Genomic DNA, 14691 nt, shown 5'->3' on the forward strand with positions numbered 1-14691 from the left:
TCCATAATATAATTAGTAGATAACATTTCAATTATGGACCCTGTTGGGTACAGCAAGTACGAGAGAGGAGGACAACACTTTTTTCACTTTAGAAATAGTCTAAGGATCTGTTACAATATTATCCAGTCATTGATATTGTATCACGATAGATTTTCTTACTATTATTATTATTCATTATTTATATATTGGTGTGTATCTATTCATATCGTAATTGTTATTAGTATTATATAGTTATTTAATATGTTCTGTAGTTTATAATTATTTATATTAATATTGTAAAATTAATTAATAAATAGTTTAATAGTAAAATTTCTGCAATGTCAGTAAGTAATTCTTTAGAAGAATTCTTTAGAAGATTCAAGAATTTAACAATTGGTATAAGGGAAAGGAATAATACAACAAGATTATAAAGAAACAACAAAATTTATTTTTTAACGATTACTCAAACAACTCAACACTGGCATAAGTCCAGCGACTGAGGGATCAACCCATTACCTGTATCAATGTAGGCCATACCGTACGACGGTAGACTACCATCAACACCGATCACCCCATAAACAGGGAACGTGCCTTTAACTTTAATAACTCCACCCACTGGCAACGCCCCATCAATGGTAAGATCACCAAATTCAAGACTCGGCACTATTTCTGTTACTACCGGAGACAATTGGGTATTGGCTGCAATATTGGCAGAGTAAGTCGGTGCTACAGCTTGAGCTACAGTCCCGGTTAGTATAGCACCCTGAGCACTATTGGCCAAGTTTCCAAAAGTTGATCCGACAAGTACATCATTGTTCAATGCCAAATTGTTGCTTAAGCCCAAATTTCCGAATGTCGGTCCTCCTATAAGTCCACTGTTAAGATTGCCCAAATGACCAAATCCGGTGCCAATAAGTGCTTCGTTATTGAAACCGAAGTTACCGACAGTTGATCCAACAACTGTTTCGGAAACAGCGGTTGATCCAAGTTTATTTGATCCAAGGAGGCCGGTGCCAAGTCCGTTTGTCAAGCCCAATGCTGATCCAGAACCGAAGGATGGTAAATTGTTTTGTAATGGGATACTGAAGGCATGCTGAAATGAAGTTAGTAAATGTAAGAGTGTGTTATTATATTTTTACATATTAAATATATATAATAAATAGAAATAGATGGATTATAGTCTATTTTAATTAAACTTTATAAATATTGTAATAAATTTATAATTGTACAGTTACTGAAGTCAAATAAAAATATTAATTGATTGATTGTATGTTTCGATTTATTAATAATTATTATTAATATTTTTTATGAAATAAATAAATAAAAATTAATAATTACATATAGACTATTATTTACTAGTTTGTTTTCACAAAATATGACTCTCGTTAAATAAAAAAATTAAAAAATGATGTTATGAAATTTCCGAAAAAAAAAACAGCTATTTATATCGTAATAATATTAAAGTTGACTAGAAATCTTACTAAATCTTAATAAAACGCACGGTGCGTGGACGACGAATTTTTTATCTAATAAATTTATTTCAAAATATTTTAATTTAGAACGAGAAATTAGAGAAGAAATATGAATCGTATCGAAAACCTCCTTTGTTACTATAAATTGGTTTTAAAAAAAATTGTGTTCCACAAAAAAAAAACTAACCTCAATTGAGACAAAACTAGTTATTTTGTTTTAAAAACTAAACTATTGAACCGATTTTTACAGAATTTCTATAAAACGAATCTGTAAGCAGTTTCAAATAAAAATAAAAAAAAAACCAAATCGGTTCACAACTAACGGAGTTGTGAGGTAACAAACAAAAAAAAGTCCAATCGAAATAAGAACCTGCTATTTTATGAAGTCAAGTGATGATACAATAGTCAAACTTCAAAAACACTTACATTCAGTATTACAGATAGTGCGCAAACGAGCAATACTCCACGTCGAACCATTTTCGTTACTTCCCTTGTATGTGAGTTAGTGTTGACCGTTTATTTGCTTATATAAAAGGTATATTATCAAGAATTAGTACATTGAATATATTATACAATACTTTTATGAAACACTTTAAATGGAAATTGCGTGAGTTAATCATTTTTTTATCAGTGCGTAATGCGTAATTGGTATTGATTTGTCTTGACTTTCATTAAATAGTAGATAATACAGTGCGTGCTTGTTTATGCAATATTTCAACTTAGTTTTTTTTTTTTTTTTAATATGTAAAAATAGTGAGAGATAATGGTAACCCCGCCTGTGCTATCGGTATACACTAGCAAGGTATCAGTGTTTTTTAATGGATGATAATGGAATGGTAACCCCGCCTGCGTTAACAGGTATACGCTGGAGGAAAGGGATTGTTAGTAAAGAGGATTAGTAGCCCCATTGCTAGTAATATACCTTGACAGGTTGACCTCCTCGCGGTTCCCCCTGGAAACCATCGTGCTCAGTTCCAAGTGAATTCGTCACAATGGGCTAACTGACCTGCCTTTTCATTCTCACCTATCATTCCTCACTGGTCCCTCAGTGGGGTAAGGGAGGGGAGAGGATTGTTAATAATGCGGACTATCAGTCCCATTGTTAGCAATATACTCTGTTAGGTCGACCTCCACGTGCTCCGCCCTGGAAACCATCGTAATTGCAGGTGTATTTATCACAACGGGCTAACTGACCTGCCTTTTCATTCTCACCTATCATCCTTCACTGATGCCCCGCTAGTGTATGTGGCGTCTGTGAATAAATATTGTAAATATTCATCTTATAGCCACTTGTCAACATCATTACTTTCTTTTCCATCAAGTAGGTTAATTAAATTGTACATAGATATTTCACCTCTTTCTATCTTTCGCACTGGACGTACAGACATGACAGCGACGATTACTTCTTACATTCAATTCTGCTGTCATTCTCTCATTATATGTGAATATTCAAGTTAGTTGTTATTTATTTCCTCCAAATAATTATATGTATACCGACAGCGGAGGTGGTGTTACCATTTCATTATCATCCATTAAAAAAATAGATAAATTGTCTAGATTCGTCTGACATGCATTTTATTTCACGACTTTGCTCTATTCAAATCTATATTTGATTTAGGTCTCGATTATTTTTTTTTCAAGTACACTATCTAAGAAATAATTCTTGTAACAGGCAATTGTAGTTGTACCAACTTGCTTTTTTGTCGTATTTTGTTAATAGAGATAGTGGCTGAAAACCAACGCTGTGCAGCTGTACACATTGCACTGAGACACGCAGCTTCAGCTCAGGCTTTGGCCTGAAATTTTTTGTTGTAACCGTGTTATGTTGGTAGCCGCTGATGGCCTTTAGAGCTTCACCGGGCGTGTGTGCAGGGGTGAGTGCAGATGGCACTCCAAGCCCGCGAGAGGGGAGTGACAGAGGCGTCAGCTCTCATGGAATACGGCGTACGCCCAAGGGCGTACGCCCTTATCTTTATCTATTGAGCCCACAAGAAACTGTTGACAGTTGTTATAGATATTTCCTATGTACAGATATCGTTTATGTACAATTTTATTATATTAATAAGATAATAATAAATAAATATAAATACTCAAAATATTTAACGGAATGTATAACCTTCCCCTTCTTAAAGATTTTTTTATAAAATTTAGAATAACAAACATGCTAAAAGCGATAAACCTTCCCTAAGTCATTTTTTTATTGTAACTTTGAATGGCAAACAAGCTGACGGCCTACCTGATGGAAATTAATAATCGTCGTCTATAGACATGAACATTACCATGGACATAACAGAGTATACTGTTTCGCTGCTTCACGGTTGAAACACGAATAAGACAGAGGTACCTAAGCAAACGTCTTTTGTACAAAGTCTCCCTCTGGTGTATGTCTATACGGAATGTCATGTCTGTGAACAGCATCGCGGATTTAATAAACGCAGGGCCATGGTATTAATTTTATATGTGACAATGACCAATTTCTATCAGGGCTGACAGCTTCTATGCCATTCCGTAGCATAAAAAAACCTAGACGTGAAATAGAATACGATAGATTAGAAAATATTTATTGCCAAAATAATACAATTACAATAGAAAATACATTTTTTTTATATATATACAACTTAGAATGGCAAACAAGCTGACGGCCCACCTGATGTAAAGTGGTAACCGTCGCCTATAGACATGAGCAGTACCATGAACATAACAGAGTATACTGTTTCACCCATGACACTCCCCATGCGTTGCCATTTCTAAGGACTCAAGTGTTATTCCTCTGTACCTTGTAAATTCACGCCTTGTTATCCTACCCTTCAAAGAAACACAGCCATGCAAAACAAACGGTTGAAACACGAATAGCCAGAGGTTTATCGCTTTTAGCAATCGACTTTTGTATTCTAAAGTCTCTCTCTAAAAAAATGGTTTAAAAAAAGGTCATCACCCATTTGATATTACCAGTTTATATCTATATTAACTTGTTATCGTGGTCTAATATAATAAATATATTGTAATAAATGAATCTATTATGGAAATATTTATTCAGTAAGACTATAGACAAGTAATATTAACAGACAAACAATATTAATATATTCTCAATTTGACCGCAGCATTTATTAAATTAACGGTAAAAAAATATTTTAAAAACAATCTTTTATTATGCACGACAAATAAAAAAAAGTTAAAGTTCCTATGGGCATCTTCCAACTCTTCGTCAGATCAGCTCCATGATACCATATTTTTGTATTGTTATTCGTTACATGCACATACCAAATTTTAATCGGTCCACAAGAACAAGTTTAATTTTTAAATATCAGACCACCTTTAAATTATTGTCATATGTATTTGTAGAGAGTTTCAGCTCAATCTCTATTGAGTGGTTTAAATCTTTTCAAAGATTTGTAATCATACAAACATACATACATAAAAAAATTAAATAAAAGCTTGTAATAAAAATAAACAAAGATTATTTGAATTTTATATATGAGAGATGTTTGTACAAGCAATATACATTTTAGTGTGTGTAATGCTTTATGATATATATATATATATATATATATATATATATATATATATATATATATATATATATATATATATATATATATATATATATATATATATATGCATTCCCTCTTTGTACAAACTATAAGTGTGCCAAATTTCATACTCCTCCGTCTGCGTAATTTTCTAAAAAAAACTTAGTTTTTGTTTCATTTATTAACATTTGCAAATAAAGTATGCAAGTAATATAAGCATGTATGAAAGAAACCATATATAATAGTGAGTGTCCATAAAGTTAAGTTAATTGATATATAATTAAAATATATCCGATTATTAGAACAATATATAAATATTGTACTACAATATATACATACATATATATATATATATATTGGTATGTATTACCCAACTCGAGTACCTACATATAGGTAGTTTTTAATTTATCATAATGTTTGTACAAGGCTGGACTCTTTAAGATAGCTTATCGTTAAAAATATCACAATTTAAAAAAAAATGTTATTTCTCAATACAAATATATCATTGATAAAGTGCAATTTACGTAGAATCAATTAAAATAATAAATTATCGATTGCATATGGAAAATGTGCGTAAAGTGATTGGGCACGTACTTTGATATAGATAGAAAACATATGGCCAATCCAATGGAGAGGGCTTTTTTTTAATGGGTGATAATGGAATGTTAACCCCAAGGGATTGTTAGTAATGGAGACTGAGAATCTCATTGAAGGATGATAGGTGAGGATGAAGCAGGTCAGTTATACGAATTCAACAATTCACGATGGTTTCGACCTCCTGATATTGCTGGCAATGTTGAACTCCATTGCTAACAATCCCTTTCCCCCCAATGGAGAGGGCTATGCTCGGAGTCTCTTTACGTGATAGAATCCGAAATGAAGATATCCGCAACGAAAACAAAATAATAAGGAAGAATAAAATAGAAAATAAAAATAAGAAGGAAGGATAAGCAAGCAAGCAAGCGAAGAACCGACAACCGATGAGAATTTTCATTCTCATCGACCCTTCACAAATGCAGTGTTGATGCCCCGCTAGATGGAGTGACGACCGATTAAGTGAATTTACAGGGTACAGAGGAATAACACCTGAATTGAATAGCAATGTTGAACTCCATGGGCGAAACAATCCTCTTATGTCCATGGTACTGCTCAATGGATAGGCGACGATTACCACTTTCCATCAGGTGGACCGTCAGCTTGTTTGCAATATTGTCAGTAATCTTGACGTGATAGATATTCTAGATATTATATATGAAGATATCTGGTTGTGTATATACTCAAAATCGGAAAACAAAATAATCGTACATGACGTGGTTAATTCCTAGTAAATTTACAATGATTGGCCAACTGGATAAGCAAGCAGTGTAAATAAGCGAAGAACCATTAAAAAAACAACCGCTTATGATACAGAATGAAAAGTTCTTGAGTGGCGACCCTGTACTGATAAAATTCTGGCAGTTTTTTACGAATGAAAATGAAATGGTAACCTTGAATGCGCTTTCGGTATACACTGGCGGGGTACCAATAAGGAAATATAGGTGAGGATAAAAGCAGGTCAGCTGACCCATCGTGACGAATAGTAAAAATAGTAAAAAATTAACACGATGGTTTCATGGGCGAAACTGATATATTTTTAACCTCTGTTGTGTTTGTGGTTATTATAATTCATGTTCAAAATTATAGGAAAAATGGTTAAAAAATAAATTTGAAAACTATATATATATATATATATATATATATATATATATATATATTTATTTATTTATTTATTTATTTATTTTTCTGCAATGGACATTAAAAAGGTAATGAAACACGATCAACTTAAAGGGAACTTGTTCTTTTATATAATTTTTGGGCATTCAATGTTATGATGGAAATCTCCATCATTATGTAAAGAAGGGTTTTTTTCAGGGTGATAATGTTGACTAAGGACCAGTGAAGGGCGATAGATTGTTAGCATCATGATGAATTCATAGAATTATATATATAGATAGGTCGATCTGGTTGTGTATATACTCAAACAGATCGATCTACACCCGAAACCCGAAACCATCGTGCTGAATTCCAAGTGTATTCATGACGTGGTTAATTCCTAGTAAATTTACTATGATTGGCCAAATGATTCCGTCATCGATGTTTTGACGTCCCTCACGTGGTTGTCCATTCCTCTACCACAAACTCCCTTAGTTGCCTTTTACGACAGTCACGGGAAAGGAGAAATGGCGTATTCAATGCCGGGACCTACACGGCTATAGTCTCCCCATATCGTGTGGTTTTAAATGATAAGAGTTGATAATACCCACTCGTCTCCCTGAGACAAGTATACCTCCATGTAAGATGTAAAGAAATTAGATACATTGTGTATAAATGGATGGATGAAGTTAGGATTGTTAGTGCCGGAGACTAATAAAGCAATTGCGAGGGGAGAAGGCATTGTTGCTAATGGGCTTTAACAACCCTGCTGATGTCCAATCTTTAACTAATACAGTGTTTTGAGATACGAGCCGCCGAGCGAGCGATATTTTGCTTTGAGATGAGAGCAAGATTTGAGATATGAGGAATCGTACACTACACTGCACACGACCCCAACATGCGGGGTGGACGTTGGTGTTGGTCTAACAGTTTCTCCTACCTCAGACTAACACTTAACAAAAACAACTGAGGTGGTTTTTTGGAAGTACGGGATAATGGCGTTTCAATTAATTTCAATGGGGAAAATTGCTTTGAGATACGAACAATTTGACATACGAGCAAGGTTACGGAACGAATTAAACTCGTATGTCGAGGTATCACTGTATTATAAATGCGAATGTGAGTTTGTTCATTTAATACACTTTCACGTCTAAATCGCTAAACAGACTGTTATGTATTTTGGTATAGAAATAGATCGGGCCCTGGAGACGGTTATAGGCTACTTTTATTCCGGTTAATGAGCACATCTCGGTCATAAGGACGAAGTCGCGTGGGAAAGCTGGTAACAGTATAAATAAAAAATCAATTAATTGTATCAATGGATAGATAGATACTCTTTATTGTTTCCTCCATAAGATTACAATAGTAAACTTATTATAGATACAAACAATATATTAATTATTGTTATTAATTTCATTTAGAAGGTTTCTGTTATAGTCTGCAACTAAACTTGATTAGATCGAAAAAGCTCGACTAATTTCGGAATCAATTCGTGATCCTTAGTCATAAGTGACTGTGACGCGAGTACGAGCCTTTTTAGACTTTTTCGATCTAATTACACGTAAGTTAATAATTCGGGTCGGGTTACCATTCCATCATCAAATAAAAAGAAACTGCTGATATGATGATGATGATTATTTATTTATTTATTTAACTCTTTATTCCACCATAAATAAATATATACAATGACAAGTGAATAATTCAAGTGAAATATAGTAACATAAATACAGATTGAAATATACACATAAAGGTACAAAAGGCGGTCTTATCGCTAGGGCAAACTCTCACAGACAACCTTTGGTTAAAGGAGAACAGATAGAAAAGGGCAGGTGGCGCAAGAGTGAATTAATAATTATTCCTATATTGATCTCATGCCTGCTGGTTATAATGGTTTCAATTTCAAATATTTTCGATATTTTTTTGTTGTGTTTACGAAGCATCACGTTTTTTATAAATATGTTTTATCAAGACTGTATTAGTTGTTTTTTTGCAATGGAAAACACTTGGCTGTCTATTTCTTTATTAATTACTGAGTATATAGTGTCTGCACCAGATACATTAAAAAAAAAAACACAAATAAAAAACAATAATTTATTAAAACTACAGTAGTTACATAAATAATACTTCTTAATACATAACGCCTGAATACACATTGTTGATTCCAAAGTTATTGTGATCTAATTTATTGTAAGCTTGAACATAAGCATCTAAAGCTGAACCAGTCAATTCGTTGGCAATGCCCACATTACCATCTCCACAAGCACAACTTGCAATACCGTAACCGTTTGTAGGCACAGAGCCTTCCAAAGCCACAGTGCTCAAAAACGGCAGTGTTCCCGTGACAGTCACTGGGCCTTCGATGATCAAATTATCTGAGTACACTGATAACCCTGTCGGAACAGAAGGTGAGGTACTGGTTACGGAAAGTATGCCTTTATAACTTGCACCATCAACTAATCCACCAGCATTAGCTGTCAATCCACCGGTTAATGCATTTCCCGCCAAAATATTTGAAGGTACATTATTAGTCACTGGTGCGAGGAATTGTCTACCAAATTGATTACTTGCTAAAGTATTTCCAATTAAGTTAAGGTCGATGTTATTTTGCATTAGGTTCGTATTATCAAATGCGTAATTGGTTCTTGCCAGATTACTATTTCCAAATGCGTTTAGGTCAATACTGTTTTTTGCTAAATTGGTATTACCAAATGCATTTAGATCGATGTTGTTTCTAGCAACATTGTTAATTCCAAATATGTTTAAATCGATATTGTTCTTTGCCAGATTAGTACTTCCAAATAAATTATTGCTTTTTGCTAGATTGTTGCTTCCAAATCCATTTTGATTAATATTGTTTTTTGCTAGGTTGTTACTTCCAAATGCGTTTAAGTCGATGTTATTTCTCGCTAGACTATTACTTCCAAATGCGTTTAAGTCGAGGTTATTTCTTGCTAGATTGTCTATTCCAAATGTGTTTAAGTCGATATTATTTCTCACTAGATTATTATTTCCAAATGCGTTTAGAACGATATTATTTCTTGCTATATTGTTACTTGTAAGTGCATTTGACCCAAAATTCTTGCTTGCTACATTATTGGCATATGCGTTTGATGCGATAATATTTGGACTTAATGCGATCCTCCCAACGTTGTTTGTTGCCGTATTGCCTTTGTTTAAGTACTGGGAATTTACCATCTGAAATATTAAACACTTAGTTTAAATAATTAAATTGTTGATACAACCTGTGAAAAAATATACATTTCAACTGGAAAATAGAACTATAAAGATTTATTCTATTTCTTATAAATATTATAAAAGTGAAAGGTTGTAGAGTTGGATGGATGGAAGTGTTATTCTCTTTCACGCAAAAATTACTATACGAATTTGAATTAAATTTGGTACATGGGTATGTTATATCCTGATTTAGTACATAGGATTTGTACTGGTACAAACGTAGCCGCGAGATTTAGCTAGTTATTTATTAAATTACAAAATAAGAATAAAAAACAGTGTCTAAGAATTATTATAATGTGTAAAATGAACTACTTGATATGTAATAAATAAAATTATGTATTGAAATTTTATTTATTATAAATAATAGTCACGTATTTAAAAATTAAATTGTGTCCCACAAAAAAAAAAAACTTCTATTGTGGCAAAACAATTTTTTTTTTATTTAAAAACGAAACTGCTAAACTGATTTTGATAACATTTCTATGGAATTAAATTTTAAATATATCTTTTCAGATAAAAAATGAATTTTCCATGTCGGTATGCAACTAACGGAGTTATGTATTAACAAACATAAAAAAATACAACCTAATTGAGAATCTACTTCTTTTTGAAGTCGGTTAAAACATAATTTACTTTAATGGTAGAGATCAAATACCTTGTTAACAAATAGAGGAAAATGTACATTTTAAATAATAAAAAAAAAATATTAAGAAAAATACGCTCGATTAATATAAAACTGGCATTCTACAATTATATAAAAAAAAAAAACCAAACCGATACCTGTGCTAGAAGAGTAAAATAAAAAATATTAAAGTATTTTGGCGCCATAATTTTAGTAATTCATCAGATTATGATCTGAATTCGAGGAATGATTTTGTACAATTGATTACTGTATGCACGATCACTTAGTTTATATTACAATCATGTATTACTAAACGAATAACAATTGTTACATTTAAAGATAACCTATCCAATGCTAAATTTACATAACGTGTTGACATAATTTTTTTTTTCGTATTACAGGATAGAGATTAAGGTAAGTAATTATAATAATTTTTGTAATATATAGGTGTTGCTTTCAAATTAAATATTACAAAATCCTAACGCATATAAATAGGTTAGCGTGCGAATGTTTTTTTATCATTGTTCTAAACATGGCTCGTTTAGCCATTTTGGTGTTATCACTACAGGCATACTGTTTTCAGGTAATATTATTATTTATTGTTTTTTTTTTTAATATATAATAATGTAAAATTGTATTACACAAAAAAAAATGACTACAATAATGTCACTATAGACCTTTTTTTTTTTATTTAAACAATAAATGACCCAGTCTTCATATCACCTACAACGCCATCTATTGAAAGTAATTCAAAGTAGTGCTTTTTCTACTAAATTACCTATTTTTATTTTTCCTTTCCTTTAGCTGGGCTTTAAAGACATTCCGACTTTTAAACCACCCCTGTATTACAACAAATAAAACGAAAAAAAAAATTCAATTTGTATAAGCGATTTTTGAGTTTTAGCGCGACTAACAAACAACAATTGATTTTTATGTCCTTACTAATATTAGAAATGTGAAAGTGAGTTTGTTTGTTTATTACCCTATAGCGCCTTAACGGCTTAACCAATCACGATGAAATTTGATATACACATACTATATGGGTTGGAGAAGGATACAGGTTACTTTGTATTTCGGTCAGTAAACATATCCCGGTCACGCGAACAAAGTCGCGGGTTTTTTTTATACAACTTAGAAGGGCAAACAAGCTGACGGTCCACCTGATGGAACGTGGTAGCCGTCACCTATAGACATGAGCAGTACCATGGACATAACAGAGTATACTGTTTCGCCCATGATACCGTCCATGCGTTGCCATTCCTGAGAACTCAGGTGTTATTCCTTTGTACCCAGTAAATTCACGCCATATCCCACCCTTCAAACCGAAACACAGCCATGCAAACAACTGCTTCACGGTAGAAACACGAATGAAACAGAGGTACCCAAGCAATCGACTTTTGTACAAAGTCTCCCTCTCGTTAACTGTATCCCGTGGCTTTCTATACGTGGATCAATATGTAATGCATCCTGTCTGCTAAATTAGAATATAATCTATCAGTGTAGCAAATTTCTTTAAAATTCGTTCAGTAGTTTTTGCGTGAGAGAACAACAAATATCCATGCGAACAAACTTTCACAGTAGTAGTATTAAATGTAAAAATATCTTTGAAGGTAACAAAATTACATTTTTTTTACGATTATCCATTTTATTTTCAGAATGCACTCAGCATTTGCCCTTGTATGGAAGGGCTGATGGGAGTGAACCTCGCTGATCGATTCCTGGGGAAGTCTAACCTTGGTTCAAGTTTACTTAATGCCGAACTGGCAGCAGGGGCCTTAAATCCTCTTCCAACCAGTAGTTTTGGACCTTTTGGTCCTAATACGGCAACAGCTGAACTTGCTTCACTTAGGTTTGGAGGGGGCTTAGCTGGTGCTGAGATTGCAGCTGGTTTAGGGGGCGGTTTTGGTCCTGGTTATGGCCCAGGGATTGTTGGTGCTGAATTAGCCGCTACTGGTCTTGCAGGAGGATTTGGAGCCGGTTTGGCTGGTGCAGAAATTGCTGCTGGTTTAGGGAGTGGTTTGGGCCATGGTTATGGCCCAGGGTTAGTTGGTGCTGAACTAGCAGCAGTTGGTCTTGCAGGAGGATACGGTGCTGGTTTGGCTGGCGCAGAAATTGCTGCTGGTTTAGGGAATGGTTTAGGTCATGGTTATGCCCCAGGGCTAGTTGGTGCTGAACTAGCAGCAGTTGGTCTTGCAGGAGGATATGGTGCTGGTTTGGCTGGTGCAGAAATTGCTGCTGGTTTGGCTGGTGCAGAAATTGCTGCGGGTTTGGCTAGTGCGGAAATTGCTGCTGGTTTAGGAGCCGGTATTGGCCCAGGTATTGTTAGCGCTGAATTAGCTGCTGCTGGTCTTGGAGGAGTATATGGTGCAGGCTTAGCTGGTGCTGAATTGGCAGCTAGTTTAGGCGGTCCTGGGTTTGGAGCTGGATTAAGCAAATCAGAACTTATTGCATTATTATTAGCAAAAGGAATTGATGGTTCCGAAAATAGATATGGTTTGACAAAAGCGGAATTAGCTGCTGCTTTAATTGGGGGCTTGGGTGGTCCAAGATATGGTCCTGGATACGGCCCCGGATATGGTCCAGGATTTGGCCCTGGCGTTGGTTCTGGTTTTGGTCCCGGTTTCGGTCCCGGCTTCGGCCCTGGCTTCGGTCCTGGTTTCGGTCCTGGTTTCGGCCCCGGATTTGGCCCAGGATTTGGTCCTGGATTCATTGAAGGTGCCGGAGTCATTGAAGAAATAGTTGGAGGATATGGCCCTGGTCCCATATATGGCCCTGGGTTCGGTCCCGGTTATGGCCCTGGATTTGGGCCTGGATATGGTCCAGAATTTGGTCCTGGATTTGGCCCAGGGTTTGGCCCCGGATTTGGTCCAGGAATAGGCCCCGGAATAGGTCCAGGATTTGGCCCTGGATTTGGTCCAGAATTTGGTCCAGGATTTGGCCCTGGAATTAATCCAGGATTTGGCCCCGGATTTGGTCCTGGTTTTGGACCCGGACTTGGTCCCGCCTTTGGTCCTGGTTTTAGTCCCGAATTTGGATATGGTCCTGGCTACGGATATGGAGCACCTTTAGTCTATTAACGAAATTCATAGAAATATTATTCATGACTGATACGTTTTTTAATATTTCATCAGAATTATTACGTATTTTTCTGATATTGAAATGTCTTATCTACTATTTAAAAATAAATTTCTTTTAAGTCATATTATGTGTTTGTTATTTAAATAAATTTTGTTGTATAATTTTTAACCGATTTCAAAAAGAAGGAGGTAGAGAACCTCCTTCTTTATTTGTATTTTTATGTTTATAGTAGTACCGACGTAGAAAATTCTTTTTTCATGTAAAAGGATAAAAAAAAGATAATACCTTATAGAAATTTTATCAAAATCAGTTCGGTAGTTTACTTTTAATTCAAAATTTCTAAAAAAAAGTAAAAAAAAATACCTTAGTTGTAACAAAACCAGTTTTGCTACAATTGAAGTAGTTTTTTTTTTTTTGGAAATTGTGATTGAATTTATTATTTCTTTATATTTATTATTAATTTATTACTATTTTTTTCATAAACAATGATGAGTACTGTTCATATAAGTATATAACTATGGTACCAATCATAAATAAAGTTATTTCAATACTTAGTAATATTATAAATATAAATGTGAAACTGAATTTGTTTGTTTAATTCCTCTTATTTATTTATTTAAACTTTATTGACCGTTAAAATGTGATAAAGGCGGACTTAATGCTGTAGACATTCTTTACCAGTCAACCTTTAGAATGTGCATAGATGGATGGATCGACGGCGGTATAAAAAATATATAAATGTTTTTGTATAAGATGGTAATTACATACATACAAACATTCTGAAATTACATACATATTAATACAGTTTTTATATATTATTACCAACAAATAAAAACACACATACATACATTTACGTATAATGAACTACTGCGTATTTAATTACTTTTTTTATGCAACTCAGAATGGCAAACATGCTGACGACCCACCTGATGGAAAGTGGTAACCGACGTCTATAGACATGAGCAGTACCATGGACATAACAAAATATATTGTTTCACCCATGATACACCCTATGCGTTGCATACTTGTTTTGATTCGGAGAATTCAGTAGGTGAGAAGTTAAGAAGAGCGTTTAGTACTCTTC

The 14691-nt window shown here is 34.0% G+C and overlaps 3 protein-coding genes across 3 annotated transcripts; 1 reads left to right on the forward strand and 2 right to left on the reverse strand.

Annotated features, from left to right (window-relative positions):
• Positions 1-404: 404 nt before the first annotated feature.
• Positions 405-1989, reverse strand: LOC116413755 (uncharacterized). The gene is made up of 2 exons (XM_031914479.2): positions 1878-1989; positions 405-1072 (listed from the first exon to the last, which is right to left on the reverse strand). Exons 1-2 carry the CDS (start codon positions 1926-1928, stop codon positions 452-454), a joined length of 672 nt encoding a protein of 223 aa, XP_031770339.2. The 5' UTR covers positions 1929-1989; the 3' UTR covers positions 405-451.
• A 6761-nt stretch (positions 1990-8750) lies between these two features.
• LOC116413754 (putative uncharacterized protein DDB_G0286901) lies at positions 8751-10901 on the reverse strand. The gene is made up of 2 exons (XM_031914478.2): positions 10688-10901; positions 8751-9868 (listed from the first exon to the last, which is right to left on the reverse strand). Exons 1-2 carry the CDS (start codon positions 10733-10735, stop codon positions 8801-8803), a joined length of 1116 nt encoding a protein of 371 aa, XP_031770338.2. The 5' UTR covers positions 10736-10901; the 3' UTR covers positions 8751-8800.
• A 120-nt stretch (positions 10902-11021) lies between these two features.
• Positions 11022-13731, forward strand: LOC113513958 (fibroin heavy chain-like). The gene is made up of 2 exons (XM_052898396.1): positions 11022-11112; positions 12185-13731. Exons 1-2 carry the CDS (start codon positions 11062-11064, stop codon positions 13604-13606), a joined length of 1473 nt encoding a protein of 490 aa, XP_052754356.1. The 5' UTR covers positions 11022-11061; the 3' UTR covers positions 13607-13731.
• Positions 13732-14691: the final 960 nt, after the last annotated feature.

This window comes from Galleria mellonella, unplaced genomic scaffold, assembly GCF_026898425.1.
Source record: "Galleria mellonella isolate WM207_F2 unplaced genomic scaffold, CSIRO_AGI_GalMel_v1 utg424, whole genome shotgun sequence".
Taxonomy (NCBI): domain Eukaryota; kingdom Metazoa; phylum Arthropoda; class Insecta; order Lepidoptera; family Pyralidae; genus Galleria; species Galleria mellonella.

Excerpts from the sequence above, each read along its gene's own strand:
- LOC113513958 (XM_052898396.1), top strand. The coding sequence starts at position 11,062 with ATGGCTCGTTTAGCCATTTTGGTGTTATCACTACAGGCATACTGTTTT. Across the intron at positions 11,113-12,184 it reads TACAGGCATACTGTTTTCAG|AATGCACTCAGCATTTGCCC; the intron begins GTAATATTATTA and ends TTTTATTTTCAG.
- LOC116413755 (XM_031914479.2), bottom strand. The coding sequence starts at position 1,928 with ATGGTTCGACGTGGAGTATTGCTCGTTTGCGCACTATCTGTAATACTG. Across the intron at positions 1,073-1,877 it reads CACTATCTGTAATACTGAAT|CATGCCTTCAGTATCCCATT; the intron begins GTAAGTGTTTTT and ends ACTTCATTTCAG.
- LOC116413754 (XM_031914478.2), bottom strand. The coding sequence starts at position 10,735 with ATGGCGCCAAAATACTTTAATATTTTTTATTTTACTCTTCTAGCACAG. Across the intron at positions 9,869-10,687 it reads ATTTTACTCTTCTAGCACAG|ATGGTAAATTCCCAGTACTT; the intron begins GTATCGGTTTGG and ends TTAATATTTCAG.